This window comes from Saxophila tyrrhenica (assembly GCF_035928015.1).
Source record: "Saxophila tyrrhenica strain CCFEE 5935 chromosome Unknown scaffold_13, whole genome shotgun sequence".
Taxonomy (NCBI): Eukaryota; Fungi; Ascomycota; class Dothideomycetes; order Mycosphaerellales; family Extremaceae; genus Saxophila; species Saxophila tyrrhenica.
Window position 1 is genome coordinate 62,564 of NW_027041745.1, and position 26,242 is coordinate 88,805.

The window sequence follows — 26,242 nt, forward strand, 5'->3', positions numbered from 1 at the left end:
TACCCCTACCCTGCCCATGCTCGCGAGGACAAAAGACCGTTCGCAGCACACAGATCCATGCTGCCCGCTGAAGCACGGCGCGCTCCCTAGAGCCTGCGGCACCCCACTGCCATGGTCTCGGGCCATCAAACCCACGTCTTTGTGCTTTATCAGGAAGCAGGCCGAGGTGGAGGCGTCGGCTGTCAAGTGTCAAGCCTTGTACTCCGTAGCCTTGCTGCATGTTGGGTTGATGCACGCGGCGGACGGACTACGGTCCGTCATCAAGACGGCCCTATCTTATGCAGCGTTAGACTTGCTGGGACAGGTGCCTGCAGTAGTGTTATGCATGGTTGAGGTCCGAGAGGCTGCCGAGGCCAGGAGATGCTCGGGTGTTGCAGGTAAGTGTGCTGAACTCCATCAAGCCTTGAGTCTGCCGGCAGCACATGTCTCATACGATTCGACATCCAACTTACTCCATTAAGGCCGTAAGTCAAGATTCTTCCAAGCGAGCTGTCAAAAGAAACTCCTTTCGGCCCGCTTGGGGCGGGAGTCGGCTCGAAGCCTTGGTCCCTTGTTGAAATCCAGGCTTGTTCCTGACCACGTTGCATGCACCCCACCCCTAGACAGGCCTCTGCTCCCACCCCAGCATCGCTCGTTTATCAATTTAACCACTCCGCCGGAGTCTCGGATGAACAAGTTTGCGCGAAGATCATCTCGCCTGGAGCAGCTCGAGCAGTCCGCAGCGCGCTACGATGCTTGCGGCAGCAAACCCCAGTCTATATTGTCCCCGGTGGCGTACAACTGCCGTATCAAGCGTGTCCGTCTCCTCGCGTGGGAGCGGGAGAGTAGAAGCAATATGGCACTGCCCTAGCACATATTGGATGCATGTCTCCCTGCCTAGAAGGGCTGGATGCCTGCGGGATAGCATCGCTTCGGTATCAGATACCTCCCAAGTCTCTTTCTTTTTACCTTCCCTGTCCTGCCCGTGGCTACTTTCGTACTCCTTCAATCACATCTTGAAACACCCTGCAGCGCCGACCATCAATCACAAACAACACGATGGGACCGTGGCTTCTTCTACTGAGCTCCGTGGCCGGGGGGCTTGCAGCAGCTACCGGGAAGGCGAAGGGTAACTGCAAGTGTGTACGTATCTCTGAGTGGAGCCTCTTCAGAAGGATGTACCTGACATTTGACCCTGCAGGCTCCTACAGACGCATGTTGGCCGTCAGATGGGCTGTGGAATTCCCTCAATGCCACAACCAAGGGTCATCTGATCAAGACCGAGCCCGAGGCGATATCTTGCTACCCTGGTCCCAAGCAGGACGCTGAGAGGTGTGAGGTCGTCGACGCCAGCTGGACACTGCAAAGCTTCCAAAGCTCAAGTCCAGTAGGACTGAGCTATCCAATGTAAGCTCATGCAGGGTCATTTACCATGCTCCTCGAAGCTAGCCATGACTGACCAAACACGACTGATACAGCAACGAGACATGTCCGCCTATCAACGTCACGGCAGGGGAGACTCCAGGCACCTGCACGTTGGGCACGAATCCATGGTACGCTGTAAGCGCATCGTCAACTTCAGACGTCGCTACGGCAATCAAGTTTGCAAAGAACCACAACGTCCGTCTTGTCATCAAGGACACTGGTCATGACATCCTGGGCCGGTCGACCGGCTACGGCAGTCTGGAGATCTGGGTTCGAAGCCTGCGAACTGGCCTCACATTCCAGCCCAAGTACAAATCGTCATGCAAGACGAGTGCATGGACCGGAGCCGCTATCACCGTCGGTGGAGGTTACACGTTCAACGATGTCTACAAGGTTGCAAAAGCCAACAATGTCGTCGTCGTGGGCGGTGGAACACCCTCCGTCGGTGCATTAGGCGGATGGATGCAGGGTGGAGGCCATGGCCCAGCGTCTAGACAATTTGGACTGGGAGCGGATCAGGTACTCGAGGCCGAGGTTGTGACGGCGGATGGCAAAGTGATCACAGCTTCGCCGTGCTCGAACTCAGACGTGTAAGTCAAGCCGAGGGATCGAAGGGTTCTCCAAGACCAATCAAGCAAAACCGAGCAGTCAAATACGTCTTGGAGACATTTGCTGACCACTGATCCTTACACTAGATACTGGGCTATCCGCGGCGGCGGACCGGGAACGTACGGCGTGGTCACCAAGACGGTCATAAAGGCGTACCCAATGGTCAACGTGCAGGTCCAGCACGTCGCCATCGCACCACTCAGCGACAACACGAGCGCCTTGCTGGACGCAATTGCTATCCTCTGGGAAGCCTATCCCGACCTGAACGACGCCGGATATGCTGGCTACGGCACCTGGTCCATCAGTCAACCAACGCCGCTCTTTGCAACATTCACAGCAGGCTACGTTCACGGCTTCTACACCTTCGACAAGACAGTATCCTACGCCAAGTCCACGTTCGAGCCAACGCTGCAGAAGCTCCTGCCTTACAACGGCACCTCACTCTTCATATCCGTCGACTACGTCTCCTATCCTGACTACTGGTCCTTCTACAATACAGAATCCGGCGTCGAGCCACCAGTCGGCACCGGCTCAGCACTAAGCTCCCGCCTCTTCTCTCGCTCCGCCGTGCAAGACGACACCGCCGGTCTGCGCAGCATGCTCGACGTCATCGCCGGCACACCAGAACAATACACCAGCAACAACTTCGAGCTCGTCTCCGGTGGAGCCAACTTCGAAAAGCCCGACGACTACTCGGCACTCCTCCCAGCCTGGCGCATCAGCTACTTCAACAACATCGTCGCTCGCGGTTGGGCACCGGACGCTACTCAGGCAGAGAAGGATGCGGTTCAACGCGATATCAGCTTCACCAAGGTCGGGGCGATGGAGAAGCAGGCGCCCGATACGGGGGTGTATATGAACGAGGGCGATCGTTTGGATCCGAACTACAAGCAGGATTATTACGGTGAGCATTACGATCGTTTGGCCAGTATCAAGGAGAAGGTGGATCCGAATGGGGTGTTCTACTGCCCAACTTGTGTGGGGAGCGATGAGTGGAAGGAAGATAGTACGGGGAGGTTATGTAGAGTGTAGAGACAGATGGCAGCATCGTGTATCGGCAGGAACATCTTTACCCAGCTTCGAGAAACGTTTGAAACTCCCTTCGGCCACCAAAGCGGACTTGACACGAACGGTGCCTCTGGATGTGGTCGTTACAAGGCCGACCGGGTGGCCATCGCCGTCGACTTCGACTTAGCAGCGGGAGGGCACTCCAGACTGGTTACGAGCGGACCGCTCCTTTTCCTATCGAAAAATTGCTCTAGAAGAGCGGTGCTCAACAGCGCCAGGACAGCCGGCGACATCGGCATGCTGGCCTTTCTAACGCAGTGGGTATTCGTGAGCGATGTGCAGGATGTTGCCTGCCAAAACGTCTAAAGGTCTCGCATGTCCACGTAAGCCAGGAGGACACCTCAACGCACCGCGCACGCAAAGATAGTCGCAAGGCAAACATTAAGGTAGCTTTTGGGCGACCAACGAATCCTGCAAAGTGCAGAAAGCGCAAGACAAAACCTTGTTGATCCCACGGTTTCGGGTTCGCCGAACGGCAACATGGTGGTTCCAATGGTTCAAGGCTCAAAAGGCCACTCTGGGAGCATTGCATGCATGATCGGCATCTCCCAGCTGGTGGGATCCAAGTCAACCGGGCTACTGAAATTCATCCCACGTCGATCCGTTATGCTGAGCCTCGTGGGCTCCTTGAGGATGCTTAGCTCGCACGTGCGGTCATGTTGAAAAATTGAATCCTCTGTGTTCGGACTAACTGGATAATTGTGCTATCGATGATGCGGCCCTGGAGTGTAACGGGCCTGGTTCAGGAGTGATTCGCGGACGTTGTATCTTGTGTTGTTGGCGCAAACCGTCGGGTCTATTCTGCGTAGAAGGAAGGAGGGCCTTCGGCCAGCCCCAGCAGATCGAGATACCTTACGTACGCCTATGTCGCACTGTCGCTCGTGTCGTCAACAAATCCGTAGCAACGTTGCATGGACCATCAATGCAAGCAAGACATGTTGCAGGGAGTGGGTTGATGCGGGATGTATGGCTATGCGATCAAGTCCTCAGCTAAGTCGTCATGGTCTATTCTCAGTGAGTCTCTGGGGTCTGAATTCGCGTTTCCACGACCAGACAGTAGTTATATACAGCCTGGCCACAGCATAGACATGTAGCTTCTTCAGATGTGTTTTGCAAGTAAAGGCAGAGTCGGAATGGAAGAAGGTCAGTGCACTCGGCTTTACAACCATGCTAGCGTCGGCCTTTCTTCCCTGCCCCGCTCAGACGCATCTCCACCTCCTCTCCTCTCCCCAGCGTCTCTCCCGAGTCCCTCCACACCCTTCTGCTTCGACGTTGGGTGTTCCAGACGCCCTGTCCTCGGCGCCAATGGCCCTCGTGCTGGCCGGCCACGAAGGATCGAACATCACTCCTGATCAGGTCGACGCCCACGCTGTCCGCTCACCATCCAGCCATGACCGGGGTGGCGAGCCGCCGCCGCCCAAGCGTGCGCGCTCTTCCGCAGAGGAGCCTCCTGCTACACCTGTAGACACTCATCACCTGTCCCAAAATGGCGGCCACGGTGGAAGTAGCCCTGCCGACAACACCATGCAACCGTCGAGCACGCGACTCTACAGCTGCGGGAAGTGCAACAAGAGCTACGCCCGTCTGGACCATCTTAGCAGGCATGTCCGGATGCATACCCAGGAGAAGCCTTACCAGTGTCAGATATGCTCCAAGGCGTTTGCCCGCGCAGACTTGCTAAAACGACACACGCTCGGCCATTCAAAGGACGACCCGAACACGAAGCCGGCTCTCATTCAGCACTCTAGAGTATCACAGGCCTGCGAAGCCTGTGCTGGTCTTCATCTCAAGTGCGAGGAGGAGAAGCCTTGCAAGCGCTGTAAGTCAGTTTGACAGTTGGAAAGGTTCTGCGGGACGGGGTTGATTGGGTCGTGGCGGTTCAAGTGCGAACCGCTTTGAGCTTGAGATGCTAGCCAGCTATTTTCATGGCTAGATGAGGTCTCCAAGCGAATATCAGAGCCCGCTGGATCGGTTTTAGTGAGACCGCATATTCCGAAGCGATTACTGACTGTGCTGTCCACCAGGTACAAAGAAGGCTATTCATTGTAACTATACCACGACCAACTACACGCCCACCGCCATGGAGCAGTCTCCGGAGAATGGGTACATTCCTGATCAACAGCAGTATCACGAACATATGCAGCGAATGCAGAATCTTCCGCCAATGCAGCAGCATATGCAGCCCATACAGCCTGCTCCTCCGGTACATCGTCAGTCATTCTCTCAAACACCACAGCAGATACCGCAACAGCTCCCACCCATGCAAATGACCGAGCAGCTTCCGTCAGCTCCACAGCCTCCTCCGGCGCCTCAGGCCCAGATGTCCATGGATGGCAGCATGATGCCTCCACAACAGCCCAATCCTAACATGTTCCACTACTTGCGTGATAAGATGATGCCCATGCAGGACCAAGCGAACGGAAACGGGGTGCAGGTCATCGACTACCAGGCCGGTCCTTGGACGCCCCGGGAGCTGTTCGACTTCGGCGTAGATACGAACATGGAGCTGAACGATCTCGACCTCAGCTTTCTTGACACGTATAACAACGCCAACCCCTTTGATCTACGTACTCCGAGTATTGGCTTTACGACGAGTGGATCAGACATCATGCCCAACTTCACTTCTGCCCCGGTACCGCCTCTCGACACGACAGCATTGCCCAAGGCTTCGGTGTGGCGATTCCGGCCCATACCGAATAATTCTGGTTCTGCCGAGCAGGTCAACCTATCTCTGCCAACACCTACCAGTCTAGAGATCGACCGAAGGGTGACCTGCGAGCCTATCACGCAGACTGCACGAGACAAGATCTTGGCCATGATTCTCAGTACCTGCAAGCCAAACAGCATTCCAAGAGCAGTGGCATGCTTTCCTTCGATCAGTCTACTAGATAGTTTGTTCCAGTTCTCCCTCACATCTCCCGGCTCTCATGCGAAACACTGGATTCATGCCCCAACCCTTCTACCTGGACAGACACGATCTGAAGTGCTCGCGGCTATCATAGCTGCTGGTGCAGTATTGACACCGGATGCGGCCATTCGAAAGGTCGGCTATGCGATCCAGGAAGCCATCAGAACAGCGGTGCAAGTCCACGTTGAGGAAGACAATAGCTTGATGCGGGATCTTCAGATCATGCAAGCTTCGCTGCTGCAGTTGAAGATTGGCTTATGGAGTGGCGATAGCCGGAAGATGGAGCTTGCGGAAGGCTTCCAGACAGTCCTTGTCACGATGGCGCGGCGGGCTGGTCTTTTCCGACGTGGAACGTACGAGCGGATAGTGCCATATCCAGACGACCAGGGCGACGCGCTGCAGAACAAGTGGCGAGCATGGGTCAAGCAAGAGTCCCGGAAGAGGTTTGCTCTCCACCTGTTCCGCCACGACCTGGAAGCATCAGTCAGCCTCCTCACTAGCCCTCTCATCTCTTACGCCGAGCTGTACTTGCCACTACCCGAATCCGAGAAGCTCTGGCACTCTCCCACCGCCGAACAATGGAAGGCTCTCTACATCCAAGCTAATTCCGCTCCACGCCTCAACCGCCAGCCCTCCCTCGTCGACTGCATCCAAGACCTCGACATTCTTGCCACGAAAGACATCTACGTAGATCAACGTCAGGCTAGCATGGCAGTTCTCGGTGCCGCCTGGCGTATGATCTGGGAGTACCGGCAGCTGGACTCCAGCATGAAGGACATCAACAACCAGTGGTCGAACGGCAACCTTCTGATGTCCTCACGACACTCTGAGCTAACCAAACTTCTCCAATGCTTCCGCATCTCTTCTGTCGAAGATGCGAAAGTTACTCTCATTCTCGAACTCCTGCTTATGCATCTGCACATGTCGCTCGACGACGTTCAGCTGTTCGCCGGTGTGGAAGGCGAGGAAGAGGCACGGCGCGTCTATCCATCGCTCGTCCAATGGACCAAGACTTCAACCGCCAGACAAGCCCTGTGGCATGCTGGCCAGGTCATCCGCGCTGCACGCACGCTTCGTCCGGGCTTGATCTGCGACTTCGCGGCGATCGCAGTCTACCAAGCCAGCTTAGCATTCTGGAGCTACGGCATCATCACTCGCGCTACGGAGCCAGGTCCAATGTTGGACAACTCCATTACCGCATGGCTGGACGGTGGAGATGATCACGGGGTGCAGCGATGGATCGTTAATGGAAAGGGAGGGGCTGCCATCCGCACGTTCTCCGGAAACAACATGCAGCCCTCGTCAGCCCCGCAAGAATCACCGGCACTTGTGACGAACCCAGATGAGACAGTGTTGAGCTTGGTGATGGCGATGCGCAGGAACCACAACGAGGCGAGGAGTCCGCCGCTGGTGGATAATCTGATCAATATCATGGAGGGGTTGCGGAAGGCTGCGAGGACGTAAAGCGTTGGTATTTTCGATGGACTCTTGGCTGGCATGGCTTTTGGGTAGCGTGTGTACAGTATGAAGATGGCGTACATAGGGACGATACCATGACTTGGTTTAAGCGTTTGCACGTGCCTGTCGATTGCCTAGCCCTTCAAGCAAAGACCATCCTGCCTTAGCGCCCGTTCGCCCACGATTCCCCCACGCCCAACCAAACCCCACCTCGCCCACTTGCCTGAGACAGCTTTCCAGCTCGAGGACAACCACGACCTCTCACTTCACCCATCACCCACAACATTCACGCGCCAAACAAACATGTCCGACAAAGACGACTTCACCGCCTGGCTCGACGCCCAACGCGCCGAAATGCGCAAATTCCACTCCGACCTCGAGAAGGACCTCCGCAGCTGGTCTGACGCTTCCTCTCCCACCAACACCTCCCCATCATCATCATCACGCAGCGAACCAGGCCCGTTCGAACGCTTCAAATCCTTCGTCGACTCCAACCTCGCCAGCCTCTCCTCCGGCCTCAGAAATTTCCCCAGCAACGTCTCGGAGCTAAAAGCGCAGATGGAAGCTGAACGTCTGTCGCAAGAAGCGCGGGAGAGGGATATCTCGTTCCGCTGGACGGGGAGTACGGATTCTCCCGACTACATCGCTACTGAACGGGATAGAGCGACGGAGCAGGAGAAGGTGGAGGTGAAAGAGGCGGCTATCTCGCTGCTGGCGGAGGCTTTTAGGAGGAATGAGGGTGTGGGGTATGAGAAGATCGATTGGTTGTACCGGGATCCGGAGGGGGAGAAGGAAGCGAGGTTGGGGTTGGTGGATCGCTTTGCGTTAGGCCCGCTGTTGAGTTGGGGAGGGGCGTGTTTTTATAAACCGGAGACGGAGGAGAATCTGCCGAGTACGGCGCTTTGGGGGCTGAGGAGGGAGAGGGGGTATAGGTGGTTGAGCGTCGAGTGGTTCAAGCGGAGTCCGTACTCGCCGATCAATGTCGAAGCAGAAGACAAGGCGGGCCCAACGTATCGCGCAGCGTTTGAGGATCTGTTCTTAGCGACGCTGGAGAAGCCGATGTGGAGCCAGGAGAAACGAGGCGAGCGGGCGCCTTTCGGCACGCCGGTGTCGACGCGGGAAGGGCCGGGGTTGGATTGGATGTTGAGTCTTCAGTGCAGAGGGATCCTCCCCCCGCAGCTGCCGGGACTGTATCAGGGACAAGGATTCAGGTTGAAGGAGAAGAAGGCGCAGTACGAGTCTTTGGGGCAGTGCCTGAAGGCTTTCCCGCTGAGGGGTGGAAAGAAAGATTGGGCGGCGGAGAACTGGGCGCACCTTAGAGATGACTGGGTGGCGTTGGTGGATGAGGTTGGGGTCAAAGCTGCGCCGGAACCTGTACCGGGTTTTTACAGGACGCCATGGCGGGTGCCGGATACGGAGGAGGAGTTGTATGAAGAGATGTTGCCGCCGCTGGAGCAGGGGAGGGGGTGTCCGTGGGAGAAGCAGGAGGAGTCGAAACCGACACTGCCCGAGATTCCGCAGGCTAAGAGGGAGGCAGATCATGGTTTGGTGGACTATCAAGTGCAGCTTGACCTGATCGAACAACAGAATAAGAGACGCTTGCTCATGGGGCGGGAGGAGGCAGAGAGGAGGTGGGAGCAGCAGACCCAGCATGAGCAGGTCGCCAAGCAGGAAGAGGAGGAAGAAGAAGAAGAAGATTACGAGTGGGACGAGGAGGAGGAGGATGAGGAGGAGCAGGTAGCCGCGCAACACAAGGTTGCGACCAGACGAGATCTTCCAAAGCAAGCGGATGTGCTCTCGCAGCTGACGACCACGCATACGACGCGCCTAGCGGACGGGACTGTGACGACGAAGATGGTTCTGAAGCAGCGGTTTGCGGACGGGAGGGAGGAGGTGAAGGAGAGTGTTCAGACGGTACGGGGAGGGCAGGAAGGCAGTGCTGAGCGTGGTCAAGGCGGTGGAGGAAGGGCTGAGGAGAAGAGGGAGGGGCAGGGGAAGAAGGGTGGGTGGTTTTGGTCGTAGACCTGGAGGTGGGTGGAGGAGATGTGTGAGGAAGTTACGATGTTGACGAATGATGTATGACTGAGGAGTACTGGACATGTCGATGCATCTACAGCTGGGGTTGGAGGATACCGCTCATTTCGATCAGGATCGGTCTCTGCTCATATCATACACTCATGTAGTTTTTCATTTAGCGAGCGCAGTATACCGTAGCGTCATCTACACTATCTTCTCACGCCCCGGCTGTGTTCTATGGTGCCTTCCGCAATATCCATGTTGTCGCCGCGAGAGCCTCTTTAGCCTCAAGGTTTCTCCGTCCTCCCGCTCCGGCCGGCCGATGCAGTGTGACGCGCCTCACGTGGGATGACCGCGGCAACCAGTGAGATATTGATCATCCACAATCGGCTGCTGCTGCTCGTCTGCTTCGCTTGCATGCTCGTGATCATCATCATTACAAGACATTCGAGCTACAGCTACGCATCTCTGCCACCTTCGTCAACAAACTTCACCTCAAACACACATCGCTTGGCATATTGAAGTGTTGAAGTGAAGTCCAGATCTTGCATCGTACCTGCCTTGCTGCTTTGTGCGACACCGGCAAGGCTTTCACGTGAAAGGGTCCAACTACCACCTTTCACAACACCATCCCCGTTTCACAGCACGCAAAGATCGACAGATAGCACGACAGACGCAGACACCATGGCACAAGATTCGGAGATGATGCACTCACCACCCGAGGCGCCTAAGAGGCCTAAGGGTATGTCTTTCACACCTCAGCCGCAGCAGCAGCAATACCACCGCATGCCCACAAGATCACCAGCTAACCACAGTCTCGTCCACAGGCATCCTGAAGAACTCGCACTCCCAACAACACATCTCCCCCACCGCCCGCATCTCCCCAACCTCGGAACACCACCCCACCGAATCCGCCATCGCCGACACCCCAGCCACCTCCAACACCCCCTCGCGCCCTGCAGCACCACCCCGCGAGCTCTCGGAGAAAGAACTCACCCTAATGAACACCGAGCTCAACGCCGGCGAAGCCCGCCACCACCGCAACTCCTCCAACCCGAACTCCAACCCCAGCCGCCGCCTCTCCAGTACCAGCAACGCCGGCACGCAGCAGGACGAGCAGAACATGCGGCTGAAATGGGACGAAGCGAACCTGTACCTAAACGAAGGGCAGATGGGCGGGAAGATGAAGATCGACGAGCCCAAGACGCCGTACGCGGCGCAGTATGATCCGATGGAGGATGAGGCGGAGATGTCTGCGCTCGACCCTAGTGAGCTGGCGGTTGATGAGCTGGAGATGAGCAAGCCGAAGCCTAAGTCGAGGGATAGCGATATCCCCGGCCTGGACCTGGGGGAGCCGGAGATGGATCTGAAGACGAGGAGGGAGAGCGATGGGGATCGCAAGGTTGTGGTGGAGAGTGAGGGGGATGATGGGATGGATGTGGATGGTGGTAGTGGGGCGAAGCATGGGGAGGAGAGGGTGGAGGATATGAGTGTGGATGAGCGGGAGAAGCATCGGAAGTTTGAACAGATGCGGAGGAAGCATTATGAGATGAGTGGAGTGAAGAATCTTTTGGGGTAAGTAATTTGTTTGTGCGAGTATCGGAGTGGTTGGCTAATGTGTCCGCAGGCATCCAGAAGCGCTCGACGATGAGGACGAAGGGGACGGCAAGGCGTAGTGCTGTCTTGGCGCAAACCACCATTTTTGACGGCGTTGGATGTGCACGATGGCGTTATCGTTACTGCACTTCGGATGGCATTGCTGCGGCACGCTCGCTCGGCGTAAATGAGCCATGGGATCTGCATGTGTGGAGGTGATGATGGCGTTTTCGATCTCGCTGTTGCTTTGCAATATGCATGAGGCGATGACACTGCGTGGAAAGGACGGTATCGGCACACGATGATTGCATGATGGAAATGACTTTCGCTGGATCAGGCAGCCTCGTGGGTAGTTTAGCTTAGCTTAGCCAGACGCGTAGTATGAAGTGAGGTTCGACTTTTGGGCCTTGGCCACAGTTTTTCGTCTTTTCACGGCCACGGCAATCCGGGAGCGAGGCGCCTGTTGGGTACCTCCTATGGTGGCATCTCAAGATTATGGGCTGTGTCGTGGTTCGGGTTGCATGAGCCGTTGCTCGAAGTCAGAGTTCTGATTCCTCCTTCGCGCTCAATGCTGGATTTTTGATGACTTCGACCATTCGGCCAGCAGCCCTGGCGGCAAACTTCGCGCATTCTTGGAGAGCGGCAGTGAGCTAGACACAGACGCACTCAGGGTATGGTATACTCCACGACGTCAGTGCTCGACGATGCCCTCAGCACTTCGCCACAAAACACTCCATTTCAGCTCCGCGCTTAGCACATGCATGTCTTGACTGACTGGCCTCCAGCGATGTACCTCCCAGCAGGCTCGAGAAGTATTTCATCACGGCCACTGGGAGCCAAGCGCCTCTGCAGCCTGATGCATGCAGCATACAGCAAGGCTGAGCTCGAGAGGAGCTCTGCGCCTCAGCCTGATCGTTCGGACATCTCTTACCTTCGCAACAACGCTCTTCTTTCAAAAAGACTCGCACCGGGCCCACGAGACCTTACCTGCCAGTAACGAAACGCCTTTATGAAATGGCCGAAATCTTCGGTGCCGTCGCAGGTGGTGCCGGCCTGGTGTCACTGGCCGTCCAGCTGGCAGACTGCGCCGTCAAGCTCAAGAGCTTCTGCGAACAGGTCGAGAAGGCACCAAGATCACTCCGGCGCATCTCTCGAGAACTTAACACCTTGTCACTCCTACTGCGGCAGATTGACGGCCTGAGAATTGAGCACGGCTCACGAGATGCCGACGCCTTGGAAGAATGTATCGAGCTTTGCAGGGAGAGCACAGAAGACATCGTCGAAGCCACGACATCGCTCGAGGCTGTACTGGCACGCTTTCGCTTAGCTGGGCGATTGTATTCGGCGCTGAGGATGGGCGACATTAAGCAGCTTTGTGCTGACCTGGAAAGGTCCAAGAACTCGCTCATGCTGGCGTTCCAGGTCTTCGACCATAGGACCCAGGTCAGGATGATGCATGCTTCCAACGATCGGGAGATCCAGCATGGACTGGCGTTGCTGAAGCTGGGGGGAGCCGTCTCTGAGATACGCTCGGACATTGCAATGTCGTCGTTGCAAGCCGCGCCTCCAGGTGCTGCCCGACGCCAGCTCGAGTCTTCCATCCCTCAAGTCACGGACGTGGTGAATACAGACTTGGTCCGGCGGCCTGCGAGGTCTGCTCCACGCAGAGTTCCTGCTGGAAAGAAGGGCACGACATATCGATTCAAGCTTCCCTCTTGGTTCTGCGATCGAGTCTGGCTTCTGTCTACCTGCCGTGCACAAGGGGACTGGACTTTGCGCTTGCAGACATTTCGCATCCGACCATATCGTGACTCGCCCATCGTCATGTATCTCAGAGCTGGCAACGTCTCCATGGTCAGGAAGATGTTCGACGAAGGCACAGCGTCGCCCTACGACATGTATGATCGAGGCAATTGTTGGGTTATGTCACCACTTCAAATCGCCGCTGGGTCAGGTTCCGTCGAATTATGCAATCTATTACTAATACCTGGCTTCCCGGATCGTGTGGAGGCTATACGAGCTGCATTCGCCGAACTAAGTGTAACCGTCTTCAACTCGTACAATCCGGAAGTCACTGTTGGCGAACGTCTCATAGCTCAACGATTCATCGAAGCAGGCGACATCACACTAGCCTGCGACAGGGAAACCTTTGGACCCAACCTCGGGTGGTGGTGTCATGTTCAATTCCTAGACCTTGTGAAGCAGAACACAATATTCGATGCGCCGTTTGACGCTCAATCGCGCTTTGACTACCTTGTGATCAATTGTTGCTGGACTGTGGATCCGGGGATGCTGACAAAGGAGTTCAAGTTGAGCGGTAGCGAAGATAGTCTGGCCAGCCTGCGTACTTCTAGACCCAGCTCTCAGGGAATCTCGGTGCTGCATTTGATTGCTAGTAAGATGACGGAAGAGCAACGGCTGTCTCCTAGAGCCCGAAAAGTCATCTGGACACCACTCTTAGAAAAACTTTTGACCGTAGGAGCTGATCTTCATCCCACGACTTCAGTCAACATTTGGTGCTGGCCTCACGATTGGCCGTCAGAGCATGACACTTTGCACACACCCTTCCACATACTACTTCTGCAATTGATCTGGAATTATCACAGCCCTCAACACGAGGGCCACATATTGCAAGTCTTTAAGACTTGGATATCTGCGCTGTTCCACGCCAACGTGGACCTCACACAATATGGCAAGACAGAAGCACTCGCTTGGCCCAAGGCCCTCGTGCACTGTCACCGCTACAGAAATGACTGGCGCCCGGATGTCACCTTTCGGATCTGTGGCTTCACCTATGGAGCAACGCCGGCTGAATGGAGCTTGATGGTTCAAGCGTGCCAGACATTCTACCTGTATATCATGCAAACAGCTCCCGGAGGATGGGAGACGTCGCCTTACGTTCCGCAAGCTATATGCTGGGAGCCAGAGAGTTGCGACACGGTGGACGGCACAACATGGTCGAAATCGCACGTTGCATTTGAGATCTGTCGGCCGCATCAATTGTCGAAACCCTGGGAATTCTATCCAGGTCGACGGTCGTCTCGAGATGATACAGACCGGTGTGAGACTTGGACGCCATTGAGGCTGCTTGAACCAACTTTGAGACGACCGCGCCATCGCCGCAGGGCCAGCGAGCCAGTCCGTGTCGTCAGCGCACACCTCCCCCAGACGCGAGAGAGTGGCAGCGACTGGGAGTGGGCTCACCGCATTCACTTACATTACGCTGAATACGACATTTACTATTGCGACCTCAATATGCTGCGCATGAACGCGTGCTGGTTTCGTTGCTGGAATACCCATGTTGACGAATGGATTCGGCTTCGACAGGCAACTTGCAAGGCTTAACACAAGGTGATATCGCAGCATGATGTGCCGGCCGCCAAAAAATAATATAGTCCCGAAGAGCGAAGGGTACGGCAGCACGCGCAACAACCAGTCATCGCGTAGTGCACATCAGTCAGCGGAGAAGCACTGGCAGGGCTGGGTGCCTTGAAGTTGTGCCCGTCCAGTCTTCCGAAGGCATTTCCTCGAAATTCGTAGCAACGGGTTTCGCTTACGACAAGACCGAGAATTGTTGCTACTACGTCTTCCGCTGCGCCAGTCAACAACCCACCCTTTGAGCTTCCACCGCAAATTCAGCCAGATAGCATGACGGCGCAGCAACACGTGCATCCTAGCGAGAGCTCCTTCATGACGACGACCCTGAACCAGCGCCCCATGAAACATCTGTCTTTTGTTGCGTTCAGCACTCAGGAATCAGCCTCGTCGCGGAGGTGGGATCATGACCGTGGTATTGTTCTTCCATAGACAAGCGGCTGCTTGGTTTCCTGCAATGGTGGGGTGGAATTGGGCGTCGTTCGGTGCAGACCGATGGCTCAGTCTTGACCGTGTGGATACTGCAGAAAGATTGCATCTTTTGCGTAGTTGCGTAGAATCAGCTCGGCAACCATTTCCCTCGAAACTGCTTTGAAATACTCCGACGTCTGTGAAGTAGTAAATAGAACTATGGTCGTGGTTCCAAACAAGCAAGCGATCGACATTGGGCATCAAAAGCTCACGCTCCACCTCCAAACGTCCCTGCATCGGAAAGAACCAGTTCCTCCTCAACTCCACGACCAAATCGCGCACATTGGGCTGCAAGGCACTCGATCTTCTACCCTGACTAAGGCAAGCTTGTCGGCACCTGCGGTTCCTCCGACTCAAACACCTCAATGCCGAACGATGATTGCGCGACCTCGGCGCCTTGCGAGTCGTGACTTTCGGGACTCCTTCGCTGTCTGGAGAAGGATCGACACTCGTGGTTCGGATCGTCTCCGGCGGCGGTCTGTTTTTGCGGACTCGTTCGCCCTGTCCTGCGCCTCACGAGTCGAGATTGAGTTCGTAGGTGTTGGGCTCTCCGGGCGGATGAGGCGTGGGTATGGAGTCTAGATGATGGGATTTTGCTGCGTGTTTGCCCAAGGGGAGTATTGTGTCTGTTCTTATGCTGTAGGTTGCCTACTGTTCTTCGTACTCACTCTCATCTCTTCTGCTGTGGTTTCATACTTACCAGTCGATACAATGCTCGATGCAACGCCTTGACAGCGGTAGGCCAACAACCACAGAGTGCATTGCTTGTATTAACTGACGCCAACCCAGATCAAAGCAAGTCACAAGGGAAACAACCCCTCCGAAAGATGCGAAACGCCATGTCACGCTTCTTCAGAATCGGACGACCACAAGTCAGAGAAGTCCGCCTCTTCCTCTTCCTCCAACAACCACTCCGATACTAATACCACACCCACCAGATCCCCGACAAACCCCTCATAGGCCGCCACTCCCACAACGTCTTCCACGACCAAGCCTTAGCCCAACTGGTCGAAGTATACGAATCCCTACGATGGGGCGACTCCCACGAAGCTACCGCGAAAGTCTACGAAATGGGACAGCGCATCTTTGGCCCGGAGAGATTTGAACGGGCTGTGAGGAATGGAGCGAAGATTGGGAGGGCGAGTTGAGCGAGCGAGATCGACAGATTATGACTATTCGGCACCAGACCATTCGACGATGTTACGACTTGTGGGTTAGAGGAGGAGGCATTAATGCGGTTGTATATACCCCAGCAGACTGCCATTTGGGTGGAGAGGCTTCTTTGCTGTATTTCATCGACATGTTGCGGACCTTTGCAGGACTCAATGATTCCAGCACTCCACGATTCATAAAATCATTGACCTCAAGCTGGATGCGCCCTCAGTCCAATCTGAATCCTCAGCTTCTCACGCTTCGTCGCCTCGCTGCCTGTACGATCTGCTTCCAGATTGTTCAGGATGGAGTCGACCATTGTCACTACAGCCGTCAGCTTCGCCCATCCTTCAAAATTCGAAAACACCTACATGACAGCTTGTCAATGTCCTTCGAAGTCCCAGGGAACTTCTCAATCGCCTTGCCAGTCTTGAGCGAGAGCAATGGCTGCAATTTCTCCTCGTTCGAGGTGAGATGGCTGTTGGCTACGCGGGCTACGTTGTTGGCGTTGCTGTGCACTGGTCAGAGCCTGTCCATCGAACAGAAGATTTGAGGCGATCGTACACTGCCTTCGTCTTCGTCTCGAGCTTCTCGAGCGCCTTTGAGGCATCGTCGCCTGCCACCGAGCCAGCTGCTGACGGCGCTGCCGACTTGGTCGCTTGACCGGTCTGTTTCAGAGGAGTCTTTGCTGGGGTGCTGGTTGTAGACATATTGAACAACGGTGATGTAGTACAGTTTGAGAAGATTTATGAAGAAATGATGAAGAGCGCCTACCTGAGTACTTCACCAGCTGCGGTTGCAAGGCTCCCTCGTCCCAACAACCCGTCTCTTGTCAGCGTTTCTGCCAGAGTCCAGACGTCCTGACGCAAGCATTGCAAGGAAGCACAACCTGTTTCCAGTCTCCAGAATGCTGCTCCACCTCGACGCCACTGTCGTCTCTCAGCCCCACAACCAGACGAGGCTGGCTCCGGGCACGTGATGCGGTCTGTGCTGGAAGTTGTGCAGCTTCCTGTTAGGGCATTTGGAGGTTCGCGCCTGACAACCACTTCACTTTGACACATCGACCCACAGATACATCAACAAAGACCCAACACAACACTCCGACACCCATACCACCTCTAGTCTGACGCGATGGTCCGCAACGCAGCTTCAATGCAGAATCTACGGGGCAGCATGTCCGACCTCAATTTCTCTTCGCCGCATCCGCAGCACCAGTACCCTCCATCGAGTGCGCGTCCGCAATGTAGGACAGAGCCGCAGCGCAATATCTGGGGAGCAAAGGCAGTTCATCCAGCTGAACGAACAGCCGCAATCAACGAGGAGGAATTGAAGAAGAGTCTCGAGGACAAACGCTTCCCCCGAGCTACGAGCAGCAATGCGGAACTCTACGCCAAACCCTTCTGCGACTTCCTGACGGACAACCCGACAGTCTTCCATGCCGTGGCTTCCCAGAAGAAGATGCTCAAGGAGATGGGATGGACTGAGCTGGACGAGCGAGATGCATGGGACATCCAGCCGTCCGGACGGTACTACGTTGAGCGGAACGGCTCTTCACTCATCGCATTCGTCGTGGGAGAGAAGTACGAGCCTGGGAACGGGTGTGCGATTCTGGCAGGACATGTGGATGCTCTGACGGCCAAGCTAAAGCCCATCTCTGAGGTGCCGAATAAGGCTGGCTACCAGCAGTTGGGGGTAGCACCGTACGCTGGAGCGATGAACAGCACGTGGTGGGATCGTGATCTGGGCATCGCTGGAAGGGTATTGGTGAAGGAAGGTGACAAGATTGTTTCGAAGCTGGTGGATCTGAACTGGCCGATCGCCCGCATACCAACCCTGGCCCCTCACTTTGGCGAAGCAGCAATGGGCCCGTTCAACAAGGAGACACAGATGGTACCGATCATTGGACTCGAGGGCGTGGACTCGTCCGCAAACGCTACACAGAGCAGTGAGCCCTTTGCGCAACCAACACTCCTTGGAGGCGAGAAGGGCCCGGTCAGCAACTTCATCAACACACAGCCGAAGGCTCTCGTGAAGGCAGTCGCTAAGCAGCTTGGTCTAAGCTCTTCTGCCGTCGGCAACATCATCAACTGGGAGCTCGAGCTGTACGACGTCCAGCCTGCCACCGTCGGCGGCCTGAACAAGGAATTCATCTACGGAGGCCGCATCGACGACAAGCTCTGCTCCTGGGCCGCAATGCAGGCACTAATGGGCAGTCAACTCTACGACACCCGCTTCTCAGGCGTCATCAAAGTCGTCGGCTGGTTCGACGACGAAGAGATCGGCTCACAGCTACGACAAGGCGCGAAGAGCAACTTCCTTCCCCAAACCATCGAGCGCGCCGTGGGCTCGTTGTCAAAACACAGCCCTTCTTCCGACCTTTTCGGCCGAACATACGCAAACTCCTACATCCTCTCCTCCGATGTCACGCACGCCGTTAACCCCAACTTCCTCGGCGCCTACCTCGCCAACCACGCACCGCACCTCAACACCGGCCTCGTCGTCGCCGCAGATAGCAACGGGCACATGACGACCGACAGCATCAGCACCGCGATCCTGCAGCGCTGTTCCGAGCGTGTCGGTGCGAAGCTGCAGGTCTTCCAGATCAGGAACGACAGTCGGTCTGGGGGTACAGTCGGACCGATGCTGAGCAGTATGACTGGGATCCGCGCGATTGACGCCGGGCTGCCGCAGTTGTCGATGCATTCTATCCGGGCGACGACGGGGAGTCTGGATCCTGGGTTGGGGGTGTTGGCGTTTACGGGCTTTTTGAACGGGTTTGAGCATGTTGATAAGGAGTTTAGGGCATGATTGAAGCATGACTGTGGAGCGGCATTGGGATATACCTGGCTATAGAGCATTCAGCGTAGCGACTGTACTTATACGGCCAAGGCCACTATATCTCCATCACCGATATTGTTCGCGCAAGCGGTAGCACGCCAATGCAGCCTCCTGTAGTAGCCCGCCGGGCCACCTGCAGGTATATGCAGCCTGGGCGGGGTTGTTGAGAAGATCCTTGTTCGTCGCTCTAGCCCTAGACTGCAACATGCCGGTCAACACCGGCAGGATTAATGGTTATGGATCCAAGCGAGGATAGGACCGCTGATAATCTTTCCGCACTCCCAGCGTTTATCCCCAGTATCGTCCTCAGCTTCCCAACCACGAATCCCAAGGCCACATGGACACCGCCACCATGTTCACCGGCTTATCGACGATACAGCTACTGTTGATTCTCGCTGGGACGTTCGTGATATGGAGAGTAAGTAACTATCTCATCGTCCAAAGCCAACCACTGACAAGTCTCCAGAATGTTCAAACCAACCTCATCTCCCCCCTCTGCCACATCCCCGGACCCTTCCTCGCCCGTCTAACACCCTACTGGCTCGTCTTCATCGACCTCGCCGGCACTCGAACAACCACCATCCACCAGCTCCACCAAAAATACGGCCCCGTCGTCCGGATCGGACCCAAAGAACTCTCCTTCGCCGACCAAGCCTCCGTAAACGAAATGTACAGCCAGCAGACCGCGTTCATGAAAGCGGAGATCTACGATTCGATGAGTGTGAAACCGCTTGGGATTTTCAGTCTGCGCGACAAAGGGCTGCATAGTCAGCGGAGGTCGCTGCTGAGTTATGCTTTCTCGCAGGCGAATGTCACGACGTGTGCGCCGCTTGTGCATGCGCAGGTGGCGAAGCTGGTGGGAAAGATTGGGGCGAAGAAGGGGATGCCGGTGGATATGTTGTTGCTGTTTCGATTGTTCTCGCTCGATGTCGTTGGTAGGTTGGACTTCTCCGCCGAATCGCTCTCCAGAATCGGCTGATTCAAATGCTGCACAGGCGAATTGTTCCTTGGTTCGTCCTTTGGCGGGCTCGATAACGAAGACCCTCCCCAGTTTCTCCTAGACATCGATCAGCATTTCCTCCTTTCCGGGATCGAATGGAACTTTCCGTGGATCTATGCTCTGATGACAATACTGCCGTTTCAAGGCGTGCAGTGGTTTCTCGGCGCCCGACGGCGGCTGAACGAGGTAAGACAAGAGTCTTCATCAGACTGCGTTATAGCTGACCATATCCAGTACGGCGAAAACGCATACAGGACGTACATCAAGCGTTTCGGCCGGGAGTCGGGTCGCAAAGACCTCCTCACCAAGATTCTGTCACCAAAGGATGGCAACCAGGTATTGACCGATCGCGAGACCTACACCGAGATTGGAAATCTCGTTTTTGCCGGAACGGGTCAGTGACTTGTCCATATCGAAGACGCAGAGAAGCTCACAAATATTAGACACGACAAGCACAACCCTAACGTACCTTTTCTGGGAGCTCACGCGCAATCCGGAATGGCAGCAGCGTATCCGGGATGAGCTGAGAGGTTTGGACAGGAATGACAGTTCTTCTGATGGCGTTCAACTTCTCAAAGCTTCCGATGCACCAGTCCTAGAAGCAGTGATCAATGAGGCTTTGCGACTGCACCCAGCCGCTCCTGCCAGTCTGCCGAGAGCGACGCCACCCGGAGGCGCACAGCTGGGCCTTTACTACATTCCCGAAGACGTAAGCATTCTCTGGGAACAGCCTAGCGGTACAAGTGCTGACGCAGTTATACAGACCGTGGTCTCCGCGCAATGCTACACCACCCAGCGCGACCCAACCGCTTTCCCGGATCCCGATACATTCGATCCCGAAAGGTGGTTGAAGAACGAACAGACAGATCCAAAAGCAAAGGACCTCTTCATGCCCTTCTCCAAAGGCACCCGAGCTTGTCTGGGCCGCCCTCTCGCCATGATGGAGTTGAGAGAGGCCACTTCGGCTTTGCTGCTGAAGTATAGTGTTACTGCCGCTCCGGAGACGACTGCGGACAGTATGGCGATGAGGGATCATTTTCTCGTGCTACCGAAGGGAGGCCGGTGTGATTTGATATTTGAGCCGCTCTAAGGAGATTGGAGGTGTGGATATTAGCAGATTGAGATAGAGAGCTGCCACTTACCAGCCACGTGGCCTGTAGATACCTGCCCTCCGGGAAGATGGGACCTCCCGTAAGATCTCTCCTACGGGCTGATTGATGACGTTCGCTGAATACGTTCCATATCTATGCCAGCACCACAGTTGCGGAGCCCGACTGTTCAACGTCTCATGAGATCTCATACTTTGGCGGCGCGTCCTTCATGAAGTAGAGCTGCTTGCGCTGGATCTTGCTCAGATCGCAGTCCTTCAACATCCGCAACTAGACGCCGCTTGAGAATTAGCAGGGGGCCATGCCACGCATACAGGAACTCTTTAGAATATGTCAACTCACATTTATAGTCATCCGATTCTCATCCTTGAAAACATTCTCCATAATCCAACTCAAATCAGTCGCCAGAAAGCAATGACACTTCGTGCAATACCAATGCGGGTTCTTCTTCGGACCCATCAGGTACTCCCCTTTGTGCTCGAGGCCTTGCGTGAACTCGATGTTCTTGACCTTCGGGTGGGCTGAAATGGCGCCTTGTCGTTCGCAGTGGGAGCAGTGGCATTCGACGGCGGTGTATTGCTCTTTGCCTTCTGTCTCCTCTGGGTAGAGTGGCGGGGAGATTGTCATTTTGTATTTGATTGCTCCGCAGTGGCAGTGCCTGCGAACGAGTGGGCAAGAGAGTCAAGGTTTGTCTTGGGGAAGGTTTTGCATATTGATTTCGTACAGGTCGTAAGTAGCCCAGATGCCATTCTCAGCAGGCCATGGGGTCTCCAATGCTGGTTGAGGCGCCTCTTGTTCTTGTGCCATGTCTTTGTGGCGGATTGGTAGGATGCCTGTTGATGTGGCGGTAGCGCTCAAAGTCGACGAGGAGGTTGAAATCGAAGCTGGACTTGTTGCACAGCGGGGAGTACCTGTCCTACCTATATATCTTCTGACTCACACGGCTGCCTTCTCTCAGCCTTAGCAGCCAGGAGCCGGACACATTGTAACTCCGTTCAACGCAGATCTCAGCTTCAAGCACTCCGCGCCACGTTGTCAGTAGTTGAGGGAACAGCGAGATCATTCAAACCGGTCGATTGAACACTTGTTCATCTGGCTTCGATGTTCGTGAGCGAGGCGCCGGAATCTTGTTGTATCGTAGAGGAGCAGTCGTTGTGGAATGTATAATAGCGTTGCTACGCAGTGACGTCGACCGCTTCTCAAATCTCAAAGTTGAACAGTTCTATCCATTCTTTCTGGCCATTCGGTCAACAACATGGACACCTATCACTCTTGATCTAAGATGACAATCACTTGAAGATGGCATTGGACAGCATCGCGCGGTTCACGACCGCAACCAGCTCTACGTTGCTACGAGCCTTTGCATACGTGTTTCTTCGATGGGTAAACAACACCCCCTGATGCGCCGGATGGCCGGTCATGCGGTGCAGACAACTGACAGGCAGCGTAGATACCGGGACATGTTAGTTGAGAACCCCAGCACGCTTTGGATGTACACCGAGCTCACTTTTGTCAGCCCTTCCCGCCGATGCTCCTCGCGCTCTTCGCGATCTACGTACCATCCTTCGTGTACAGCATAGCACACACCGAACCCTACGATGTCATATCAGACGAGGTTGAAGTGGTGACGAGAGAGCCAGACAATGGCGAGGAGCTGGTGAAAGACGTGGATTCTCGTTATGTCAACGGCGACGCCTCAAAAGAACTTGGCCAGGAACTAGATGTTGAGGAAACAGTCGTGGTTGAGGAGAAGGACCCAGAGATCGTAAAGACACTCCTGACTGGCCTTCCGAGCGCATCAAGTCTGATATGGAGCGCCATAACATTCGCCATCAACCTGGCGCTCATAGCCATGGCGATGGACCTCGTCTACCGAGCAGTGTGGCTATATCCGTCGCACGACCTGTCAATGGCACGCGTGGGATATGTATCTGACACCACGGCCAAAATTCTAATCCGAGAGGCGAATCTAGCGAAGCTGCCTGTAACTGTGTCATACCGACATGCTGATACCCCTCTCCGGGGTGGTCACCATGATCCGTCTTGGAAATCGGGAGGCAGTATTGACTCTCTTGACGACACGACAGACTTCACTGGTACCCTGGAACTGAAGCGCCTTCGACCAGATACACGATATCAGTACGTGGCGAACAATCATACCGGGCACTTTGTCACTGCTCCACGGACGGGTGAGACTTCAGCGAGGCTAGCATCAGCCGGGGCGTTCACCTTCTTGCACTCATCGTGTCTGAAGAACAACTTCCCGTATACTCCATTCTCTCATGCACTGTCAAATCAAGGCCTCAAATACCTTGCCCAAACTCTGGATACCGTCAAAGCGCAGTTCATGCTCTTCCTAGGTGACTTCATCTACATTGACGTCCCGCATCGACACGGCAGCACCATCGAAGAGTACAGGCGAGAATATCGCCAGCTCTACTCCAGCCCAGACTGGCCCGCCGCATCAAAAGAGCTGCCCTGGATTCACGTCTACGACGACCATGAACTAGCAAACGACTGGGACAAAAATACAACCGACCTCTTTCCAGCGGCCAATGATCCCTACCAACACTACCACATCGCAGCCAACCCGCCGCCTGCGCGCGCCGGCGAGACGTACTTCCAGTTCACGCAAGGCCCAGCATCCTTCTTCATGCTCGACACCCGCCGCTACCGCTCACCGAACGATAACACAAACGGCTCAGACCCACTCACCGGTGAAGCCACAAAGTCTATGCTCGGTCGACAACAACTCGCGGATCTTCTAGCCTGGCTGAAGCGTCCCGAGCAGCCTGGCGTCCGCTGGAAGATCCTCGTCAGCAGCGTACCGTTCACCAAGAACTGGTGGTTTGGTGCGCAGGACACGTGGCGTGGCTATCTCGGTGAGCGTCAGATTATACTGGAGGCTATGTGGGATGTTGGTCTACAAGGCGGTGTTGGCGTGGTCGTGCTCTCCGGTGACCGGCACGAGTTCGCTGCTACTGCGTTCCCGCCACCACCTGAAGGGAGGGAGGAGATCGTCGGTCTCGGACCCGTAGGCGTGGGCGCAAATCCACTGGGTGTAAGAGACATGGCTCTGGATACCCAGCCTACTCTCCGCACCCGCCGGAAGTACTGGCCCCTCAGCTCCACTGTCCACGAGTTTAGCGCCAGCCCGCTGAACATGTTCTACCTCCCGTACCGCACTTACTCCGAATCCTCCACCTCCGACACCTACGTCTCCGACGTTTGCATCAAGTACATCCCGGACGGCAACAGCAAGTTCGGCGCCATCAGTATCTCCAATCCTCCAACGAGTGATCAGTCCGTGCTGCACTATCGATTATACGTCGATGGGGTCGAGAACTGGAGCTATACTCTCACGACGCCACCTGACCTTGGCGGTGGTGGGAGAGCAAAGGATGCGATATGGGGGTGAGTTATGAACAGCAAATACATTAACATTAATATCAGTCTAGGCACCACTCTATGCATCCATTTTTTATCGTCAGTTTCGTAAGTCATTTTCTCGTCCCTCATCTTCTCCGTCCGGAGAAGTACCCACAAACGCCAGTACACCCACTGGCGCCCGCCACTGCGACCTGGTGTTAACGGGGATGAACTCCGAAAAGTCCATCCTTGACACCGCGCATCGCAGTGGCGTCTTCCTCGTTCTCCGAGCGGCTAGGTGCCGCAAACCATGATAACTCCCGCTGTAACGCCCCGAGAAGTCGCTTTGCCCTCGAGACGTTGCTCCTGACCCCCTTCACTTCTCATCCTTCTTCGACTTAATGCGGAGCTCTTCCAGCTCCCTCCGCAGCTCCTCCATCTCATCTGCCTGCTGCTGCAGCGCCTGCGCCTGCTCGACGACCCGTGCTTCGGCCGCCAGCCTCCCCTGCCGCTCCTGTTCGGCCTGAGCTTCCGCCGTCAGACGACGACTCTCCGAGGCGTTGAGCTGAGCCCTTAGATGGGCGACCTCCGTCGTCAACTCACCCACCTTCTCCGCGCGCTTGTCGCGGAACTTGCGCTGCGAATCACGATTCTGCTGCTTGCGCCTCTCGCGGGAGTCGGAGGAGCCGGGCTCCCCTTCCCCTTTCTCCGTCTGCGGTCGCCTACCCGGCCTTTTCTTGCCTGGCAGCTCGACCTCCTGTGTCATCGGACCCGTCGGCTGGGTGGTCGTCGAGGGGTGTCTCGAGGGGTCCCTCGGGATCGGCGTCCGCGTCGGCGTGGGCTGGTGGTCGGTTGGAGCCGACTCGGGAGAGGAAGTCCAGGAGGGCCCGGGATACCCGGTGTACGAGGGAGGCTCGGTGCGCGAGGGAAGCGGGGAAAGCTGACGGTACCAATCTTGGTCCGTCTCGTCCGGGCTCGGGTAAAGTTGCCCTGGACGCCAGACAGGAGAGTCCTGGGGGTAGGAAGGAATGCCCTGGGGTAATGGCAGCTGGCCCGGAGGGTAGCCAGCCGGGGTCTGGGGGAAGGGCCCGGGGACTTGTGACGGGGAGGCCCAGCTTTGACCTGCCACCCGGTCCTGAGCGAAGACCTGACCAGCGGGCTCATGGTAGTACGGTTCAAACTCCCTTTGGGCCTGGGGGAAGTCTGGAACGACGGGCCCACCGATGAATTGGCCCTGGCCGTTGCCAGGAGCCGCAGAGAAGTTGAATTGGCCCTGGCCTTCGCCAGGCGCAGGAGAAGAGGTCGATGGGCCCTGGCCGTTGCCAGGCGCAGGGGAGACGGTCGATTGGCCCTGACCATTGTCAGGCGCAGCAGGGGAGTTCTGATTGCTCCCTGACGGTGGGAACTGCCCTTCAGAGGGTGTGGTGGGCGGGGTCTCCACGCCCATGTCCTCCATCAGGGAATTCCAGTCGATGTCGTCCATCACGAACGACGGTTGCTCCTGCTGCTGCTGCTGCTGCTGATGGTTGGAACCGTTGTTCCCGGTCCCGTTCATGCCAAACTGATTTGGGTCTGATGGACCCATCTCCGTTGATTATCTGTCTGTCGATGCAACCGTCAGCTTGAGTAAGTGATGGACAGGGGTGGTAACACTTACAAGTGATTGTTGGAGAAGAAGTATGGACCAGGATGGTCAGATTGCAAAGTACCGTCTGAAGGAGATTATCAGATGTTACCATGATCGATGGTGACCGTTAGAACTCATGATGGGCTTCATAGCTTTATAGCACTCTATGCCCTCGCGATGAGTGACTGTCTGTTCTTGGGATCCACAGTACAACATGTGAGTTCGCTTACCAGCTCCCACAT

The 26,242-nt window shown here is 55.8% G+C and overlaps 11 protein-coding genes across 11 annotated transcripts; 8 read left to right on the top strand and 3 right to left on the bottom strand.

The window, feature by feature from the left end:
* Positions 1 to 1,038: 1,038 nt before the first annotated feature.
* On the top strand, positions 1,039 to 3,045 carry LTR77_007990 (uncharacterized protein; the record flags this gene model as incomplete). The annotated part of the gene is made up of 4 exons (XM_064805224.1): positions 1,039 to 1,122; positions 1,181 to 1,386; positions 1,458 to 1,994; positions 2,100 to 3,045. 4 exons carry the CDS (start codon positions 1,039 to 1,041, stop codon positions 3,043 to 3,045), a joined length of 1,773 nt encoding a protein of 590 aa, XP_064656329.1.
* A 1,341-nt stretch (positions 3,046 to 4,386) lies between these two features.
* Positions 4,387 to 7,453, top strand: LTR77_007991 (uncharacterized protein; the record flags this gene model as incomplete). Its single annotated transcript, XM_064805225.1, has 2 exons — positions 4,387 to 4,900; positions 5,106 to 7,453. The coding sequence occupies 2 exons, from the start codon at positions 4,387 to 4,389 to the stop codon at positions 7,451 to 7,453; spliced, it is 2,862 nt and encodes a 953-aa protein (XP_064656330.1).
* Positions 7,454 to 7,750: 297 nt separating this feature from the next.
* Positions 7,751 to 9,498, top strand: LTR77_007992 (uncharacterized protein; the record flags this gene model as incomplete). Its single annotated transcript, XM_064805226.1, has 2 exons — positions 7,751 to 9,449; positions 9,470 to 9,498. 2 exons carry the CDS (start codon positions 7,751 to 7,753, stop codon positions 9,496 to 9,498), a joined length of 1,728 nt encoding a protein of 575 aa, XP_064656331.1.
* Positions 9,499 to 10,147: 649 nt separating this feature from the next.
* On the top strand, positions 10,148 to 11,139 carry LTR77_007993 (uncharacterized protein; the record flags this gene model as incomplete). Its single annotated transcript, XM_064805227.1, has 3 exons — positions 10,148 to 10,205; positions 10,291 to 11,038; positions 11,091 to 11,139. The coding sequence occupies 3 exons, from the start codon at positions 10,148 to 10,150 to the stop codon at positions 11,137 to 11,139; spliced, it is 855 nt and encodes a 284-aa protein (XP_064656332.1).
* A 934-nt stretch (positions 11,140 to 12,073) lies between these two features.
* On the top strand, positions 12,074 to 14,404 carry LTR77_007994 (uncharacterized protein; the record flags this gene model as incomplete). Its single annotated transcript, XM_064805228.1, has 2 exons — positions 12,074 to 13,596; positions 13,666 to 14,404. 2 exons carry the CDS (start codon positions 12,074 to 12,076, stop codon positions 14,402 to 14,404), a joined length of 2,262 nt encoding a protein of 753 aa, XP_064656333.1.
* A 1,864-nt stretch (positions 14,405 to 16,268) lies between these two features.
* Positions 16,269 to 16,767, bottom strand: LTR77_007995 (uncharacterized protein; the record flags this gene model as incomplete). Its single annotated transcript, XM_064805229.1, has 3 exons — positions 16,269 to 16,381; positions 16,429 to 16,568; positions 16,622 to 16,767. The coding sequence occupies 3 exons, from the start codon at positions 16,765 to 16,767 to the stop codon at positions 16,269 to 16,271; spliced, it is 399 nt and encodes a 132-aa protein (XP_064656334.1).
* Positions 16,768 to 17,188: 421 nt separating this feature from the next.
* Positions 17,189 to 18,865, top strand: LAP4 (vacuolar aminopeptidase 1; the record flags this gene model as incomplete). Its single annotated transcript, XM_064805230.1, has 2 exons — positions 17,189 to 17,285; positions 17,310 to 18,865. The coding sequence occupies 2 exons, from the start codon at positions 17,189 to 17,191 to the stop codon at positions 18,863 to 18,865; spliced, it is 1,653 nt and encodes a 550-aa protein (XP_064656335.1).
* A 382-nt stretch (positions 18,866 to 19,247) lies between these two features.
* Positions 19,248 to 20,985, top strand: LTR77_007997 (uncharacterized protein; the record flags this gene model as incomplete). The annotated part of the gene is made up of 6 exons (XM_064805231.1): positions 19,248 to 19,313; positions 19,362 to 19,830; positions 19,891 to 20,081; positions 20,130 to 20,289; positions 20,339 to 20,604; positions 20,659 to 20,985. 6 exons carry the CDS (start codon positions 19,248 to 19,250, stop codon positions 20,983 to 20,985), a joined length of 1,479 nt encoding a protein of 492 aa, XP_064656336.1.
* A 196-nt stretch (positions 20,986 to 21,181) lies between these two features.
* LTR77_007998 (uncharacterized protein) lies at positions 21,182 to 21,631 on the bottom strand (the record flags this gene model as incomplete). The annotated part of the gene is made up of 2 exons (XM_064805232.1): positions 21,182 to 21,274; positions 21,347 to 21,631. The coding sequence occupies 2 exons, from the start codon at positions 21,629 to 21,631 to the stop codon at positions 21,182 to 21,184; spliced, it is 378 nt and encodes a 125-aa protein (XP_064656337.1).
* Positions 21,632 to 22,532: 901 nt separating this feature from the next.
* Positions 22,533 to 24,422, top strand: LTR77_007999 (uncharacterized protein; the record flags this gene model as incomplete). Its single annotated transcript, XM_064805233.1, has 1 exon — positions 22,533 to 24,422. The coding sequence occupies one exon, from the start codon at positions 22,533 to 22,535 to the stop codon at positions 24,420 to 24,422; it is 1,890 nt and encodes a 629-aa protein (XP_064656338.1).
* A 327-nt stretch (positions 24,423 to 24,749) lies between these two features.
* On the bottom strand, positions 24,750 to 25,958 carry LTR77_008000 (uncharacterized protein; the record flags this gene model as incomplete). The annotated part of the gene is made up of 1 exon (XM_064805234.1): positions 24,750 to 25,958. One exon carries the CDS (start codon positions 25,956 to 25,958, stop codon positions 24,750 to 24,752), a length of 1,209 nt encoding a protein of 402 aa, XP_064656339.1.
* Positions 25,959 to 26,242: the final 284 nt, after the last annotated feature.